This window comes from Octopus bimaculoides, chromosome 2, assembly GCF_001194135.2.
Source record: "Octopus bimaculoides isolate UCB-OBI-ISO-001 chromosome 2, ASM119413v2, whole genome shotgun sequence".
Taxonomy (NCBI): domain Eukaryota; kingdom Metazoa; phylum Mollusca; class Cephalopoda; order Octopoda; family Octopodidae; genus Octopus; species Octopus bimaculoides.
Window position 1 is genome coordinate 108,435,057 of NC_068982.1, and position 6,388 is coordinate 108,441,444.

Genomic DNA, 6,388 nt, shown 5'->3' on the forward strand with positions numbered 1-6,388 from the left:
ACATTCTTTTATCAGGACAATGCTTAGCCACATACAGCGTGCATGGCATTCCAATGGCTGGAGCAGTTTGAATGGGAAACGATGCTCCACCCACCATATTCGCCATCTGATTATCATTTATTCTGCAGTGTTCAAAATCATTTGGATGGAAAGAATATGAATCCTCTAGACGAAGTCACAACAATATTGGAGGAGTATTTTTTGTCACAGAGCAGTGAATTTTGGAAGAGGGGCCTTGCAAGTCTCCCAGATAAATGGAAGAGCCTTGTAGAAAATGAAGGAGAGTATATTTTAGATTAAAAAGAACTTTGTTTATCTTAATTTTGAAAAATTAAAGTATAAAAAAAAACTCATTATTTATGGGATGACTCAATAGAAAAAAATGTTAAAAATATGGCACATTTTATTTCATTAAAATCACTTTTCTTCTCTGTATTTTAATTGTGTCCTGTAGAGTGGCCTGACTGAAGCAGTAAGAAAAAGCAACACCACCGTGCAATCAGCTGAAGAAAAGTTGTTAGCTTTTCTAACACAGCATGTTCCAAAAAAGAAATGCCCACTGGCTGGAAATTCCATCTATATGGATAAAATGTTCCTTCAGAAATATATGCCAAAATTTACTGAATTCCTACATTATCGTATTATTGATGTCAGTAGTGTGAAGGAATTATGTCGGTAAGAATTGATATTTTCCTTGGGCTATCAACTTTTCACTGCTAATTCATTAAAATATATTCCTACTATTGATTGTATTGTAAGTATTTTCTCAATTTGACTCATCCTATTATTTCTTTTATGAATTTATTCTCTTTTCTACAAAGAAAAAGGCCTAAACCTTTAATTTTAAGAGATGAATATGTGTAACTTATATCAGTGTTTTAGGAGGAATCAGATTTCATCAATGAATTGAATCTGATAAAAAAAAGTCATGTCTTACAGAGAAACTAACAATGAAGGTAAATGTAGAGATTGGTGCAGTCATGAGAGTTTGGTTAAGAAATTTGCTTTGTAACTATGCAGTCTGAGTCAAGTGTCTTCTACTTTATTCTGGGATTGATGAAAACCTTGTGAGGGAAATTTTGAGTGGTAGACATAATCCTTTACTTGGTTTAACAATACCACCTAACACTTGCATACATTTAGCAGCATTTATCATCTACTTTTCCATGCATGCATTCGTCTGATGTAATTTGTTGAGGCTCATTTTCTATGGCCAGATGCTTTTCCTTTTGTGAACTCTCACCTGTTTCCAAGAAAGGTAAAGTTTCCCCAGATGTTTTTTATGGAAACCTGGAAATAAACAACACTGCTTGTATGATGGTGATGCTTGTTTACCACCACCATGTGATGCATGTGTGTATGTGCATACATACACACACAAGGATCTGGTTGGATCTAGGCTATAGTAAAAAAAATACTTACCCGAGGTGCCATGCAGCAGGACTAAACCAGAGATTACATGCAAAGAAGCAAGCTTCTTAGCTACACAACTATACCCGCCACTGAAACCTATGTAGGTTTACTAAAATAAATAAGAGTATTCCAGCAATCAGATACAGTACCTAGAGTGCATGCAGTGTAAAAAATAATGAAAGGAAAGCCATAACATTTATATAGTAGTATCACAGTTACATAAGTTATAAGCTTATTGTATCATGTGACTGGCCCAGTGGTCATCTGATCAGTGCTACTTAAAATGGCTGCTTGGGTGAAGAAAGCATAGTTGTTCAGTTGACTATGACTTTTGGTAGTAATGGATCTCTTGTAAATACTGTGTGTTGCTAAGATAAATATTTTACTGTTGCTACATTAGTAGACTCAAATAAACACATGATCATACTTATACTTATAAATTAAAAATATAGTGCTGTAGCATGGTTTGTGAGGGTAGAGCTTATGTTAGAAGTACGTGTTTGGAATGAGAATTAGAGGAAAAAGAACTAGTACTTAATTAATAGTATTCGTGAAAAAGTAAACCAAAAACAACCTAAACTATTTTCAAGCATGGACATGCTTTCTTGAAAAGTGGGCCACACCACTAAAAAACTTTAAGGTAATTTTTCATTAGGCATGCTATTTAGAAAGCCCCTGTAGGCCGCGGTTTGCGGATAACTGATACAACATTAAAAGCTAACATTTAAAAAAAATAGATGTTAAGTACATTTTAAATATAATACATTACTTCTTGGGAGAAAATAAAGCAAGGTAGAGTACTGGTTGTGTTCTTACAATACTGAGTTATGTCCCTTCACACTGGGTGTTTAAATCCAGCCTCGTTCTACTTTGCCTTTGATTATATATACGGCCAACTTTTGTATGGAGTACAATAATAGAATGAAAGAATACAGATATATTATTGATACCTATTTATTTGCCTCAAAACGATGAAAGACGAAGTCAAGCACAGTGACATTTGAACTTAGAACGTAGAAGGAAGTAACTAAACAATACTGGTCTATCATTTTTGCTCATTTATTGTACTAAACTAAGCTATCATTGTGAATTGATGTTACTGTAGTAGCTTGTATCATGCTTTCGTTATTTATTTCAGGTACTTACTCTCGATGATGCCTGTGTATGGGACAAACACGGACACACAAATACATACATATAAATACATATATGTGTGTATATATATACACATACACGACCGGCTTCTTTTAGTTTCTGTCTACCAAATCCACTCACAAGGTTTTAGTCGACCTGAGGCTATAGTAGAAGACACTTGCCCAAGGTGCCACACAATGGGACTGGACCCAGAACCATGTGGTTGAGAAGCAAGCTTCTTACCACACACCCACTCCTAGACTATTAATTTCAACTGTAGTTATGTAAGGTTTTTTTTTTAATGTAGACGTAAATAACAAAGAAATTCATCTCTAAAGATAAGATTAATGGTGCACAAAATTGTTGACTTTTTCTTTTTTTTTCTTCAGACGTTGGTATAAAAATGAATTTCAAAACAGCCCCCAAAAATCCTTATCGCACAGGTAAAGTACTCATTTCATTGACAATCATATGCATTACTGAGGTACCACAGAATAGTGAAAGGTTTCCTATTTCATCAGTTTTGCTTCCTGCTTGCAGCCATTTCACTTCACTTATGATGTAAATCAGGGTGAGCAAATGAAATTACGTTTGCCCACCCTGAGAAATCAAAGGTCATACGACTATATATTGAAGAAATGTTTAAGAATCATTTCCTAAATACCCAATCTTATCTCTAAAGCCAACAAAGCAGCCTCTAATTGGTTTCTTGACTTGCTAGAAATAGTAACAAAATCACAGCGTATAACTTTATAAAAGGATACACTGGCTAATACACTCACAGATGCATTGAACTTAGTAAACAATTGAAATGGTCACTGTTGGTACGTTTTAAAATCGTAGACCTGTTCTATCAGGGCTGACTTTGTATGTTTACTGTTCATTTCAGTTTGTGGAATTCACTAGTTTTTTTATATTCTTAAGAACAATAATAGCTGTGATTTAGAGTACAGGACTACTGACTATTGAACCTTGACCATGAATTTAAATCCAGTTACAGCAGTCATGTACAATTCCTGTGGCTTCAGTCCACTCAGCTAAATATAGAAGTGTTCAGTGAAGATCCTGATATTTTGAACTTTGTCACTTTGTAAAAGATGACAATGAAGTTATGTGCTATTTTGTATCATTATGAAGATTTGCGACAGACATTTTCAGATACACACAATACAGCTAAATACTACATTTACTTAGCAATTTTGGTGGGGAAGGTTTTTATTTTTTATTTATTTATTTATTTTTGTTTTGAGAGAACAAAGTGAAAATATTTTCTGTATCTTTGTCATAGCAACTTAGTGTATAAAAAGTCTAAAAGACTTCCTTTCTTTCTTTCTTAGTAAGTCCACGGGATAGTGGTGAAAGAATTGAGGTGGGTAGGGCTGCAATGTGAATGTACCTTTGTTGGTTCCTCAGCTAATTCCAAGCAAAAGGAGAGGAAACAACCCTAATACTTAATTGGTACTGTGTTTATAGACCTCAGAAGAAAGGCAAAGTCACTTTGCAGGATTGGAAATTGGGACTCAGAAGCCCAAAACAAATATTCTGAAGCGTTATATTCAGTGTTGTAATAATTCTTTGCCAAGTCACTACCTTATCTATGGACTAATCATTACAGATGAGGACAATCAGTAATTACCTTAATTACCTGATTTATCACAGTTAAACAGAGGATCACCCTCTTATTTCAACATAAGAGAAGTATACAACACTAAAATCACTTGTCCCAACATACATAACAAGCTTTGATTAATTAACATAATTCTAACTAGGTTGCTGTAGTAGTAGTAGTAGTAGTAGTAGTAGTAGTAGTAGTAGTAGTAGTATGGGACCATGTGCTATAGCACTGCATCACTGCATCCACCATTTGTTTGTGCATTCCTACTCCTGGCAGATGACACCTTTGCACCACTTCTGCAGCAACTCTCCAACCCATGTTGCTGGTGTGGTGAGGGTTTTATAAGGTCAGAGTGCAAATCCTACCTCAACCCCTTCAGTCACCTTTTACGGCATACAGGAAATGTTGGGTCTATTTTTTTTATATGCCAGTCCCCAGCATAGGTTGCTATGATCAAGGTAAAAAACCTAAAGTAATTTATCACATAAATTATTACTTATAATATCTAAGTGTGCTATAGTGTGTGTAATACTATATTTTATATTATAATTTTATGTTTCAGAGGACAAGAGGACATCAAAGAAAGCATTAAAGAACTTAAGTATTATAAAATGAAGATTTTCAAATGAGACTCCAAAAACGGATTTCTTGAGCATAAGGGCAATAACTCCATCACTTTAATCTCAACAAAATACATGGGATCAATAAACCTGATGCATTTAGTCTGATGGAAATACAGTTTAATATTATCAAATAACAATTTTGTATTAATATTCCATTAAATAAATATCAAAAGGTTATTAACAAGCAAGTATTCATATTGTTTTCTGTTTTATATATAATTTGATTTTAACAGTCTTACATGAAACTAATGTTTGCAAATCTTTAAGATTTGTTATCTTAATCCTTATCATCTCCTTTTGTCCACATCTACTGTTGCCAATCACTTTCTACTTCAAGCCAAATTACCTTACTGCTTACATCATGTTACTACTCCTTTCTTCCACTCAACTATCCAGGCTTTTCTGGTGTCATTACTCTAATCCCCACCTTAGGTACCTGCACAAATGTACACGCCCTAGTTTAATGTGTACTCTTGGTACATACTAGCTCTCCATACCCAATTCTGTCCTCGTGACTGGCATCTCCGCCACTATTTACCCTCTGTGGTCTACATGTCTGAACTCTGAATGATCTCTCCATTGTTTTGTGTACAAAACCCCACATACCTTTTACAAGTGTCAGCCAACAACTTGCACTCCCTCAAAGAGCAAAACAATTTCTTGAGTGCTGGTACCACAAAACGCTTCCAGTATACCCTGAAAAGTTGTTTGCAAACTGAGTGGAGAATTCATAGAATTCTGAAGTCCCTTTATTCAACCTCTCAAGTGTTCATGTCTCATAAAACACACCCAGTGCACTCTAAAGTAGTTGGGGATAGGAAAGGCACCCAGTCATAGAAACGAAATGACATGTATGAACATCATTTTATAGAAGCAGCAGCTCCCAAGAAGAGAGAGATGAGGTGACTCAGACCTGGTACTACCTGGCCAAGCCTTGCTGGTGTAAAAATAATGACTATATATAATGAAGAGCCTCAAGGTAAACTTTGTATAGGTGCTAATAAGTGGGAAAAAAGACAGGTCCCCAGCACCATCAGCAAATAAATGGCCATGCATGATAGCAGAAGAAGTGGAATTCTGTATGCTGTTCTCAGCATTAGCTATGGACACACAAGATTACAATTATTTCTGTTGTTCAACAAATTGTGAAAAAGAATTGTATGGGTCCTTGATTTAGCTTTGAACTTATTCAGATTAAACAAACTACTTGTGTGATAATGGACAAAATATGTAGATCATGGTCCTTAAGTGTATGACCATATAATAACTGCAAAGTATATGGAGAATAAAATTGGTACAGGTATAGCTCCTTGGCTAATACCAAGTTCTGTTCCAACAGAGCATTTTTTTTTTTTTTTTTTGAGTTAAATTATATCTCCATACTCCTGTATTGGTTGACAAACACATCAACAAACTTAGATGAACATCCACAACTTTTCCAAAGATACTCCATGGTGCATTTCTATCCCTAAGTCGAAGGCTTTCATTAGATCATTGGCATAAACTTTTTGTTTGATGACTGAGAATGAACCATAAGGTGATGAATTTGGGAAAAGATGCTGATATTTCAGTGTTTTGGAGTTAGACAATATTCAACCAGGCT

At 35.0% G+C, this 6,388-nt stretch overlaps 1 protein-coding gene across 3 annotated transcripts in view; it reads left to right on the plus strand.

Annotated features, from left to right (window-relative positions):
- LOC106883164 (oligoribonuclease, mitochondrial) overlaps positions 1 to 4,969 on the plus strand; it is an 11,613-nt gene extending 6,644 nt beyond the window's left edge. For 2 of the 3 annotated variants that reach the window (XM_014934080.2, XM_014934082.2), the window contains 3 exons: positions 455 to 675; positions 2,937 to 2,990; positions 4,725 to 4,969. In XM_014934080.2, coding sequence (XP_014789566.1) covers positions 455 to 675; positions 2,937 to 2,990; positions 4,725 to 4,791 — 342 coding nt within the window. In that variant the 3' untranslated portion in view covers positions 4,792 to 4,969. The remainder of the gene's footprint in view (positions 1 to 454; positions 676 to 2,936; positions 2,991 to 4,724) is intronic. The other variant, XM_014934081.2, reaches the window with a different exon arrangement.
- The last annotated feature ends 1,419 nt before the right edge of the window (positions 4,970 to 6,388 follow it).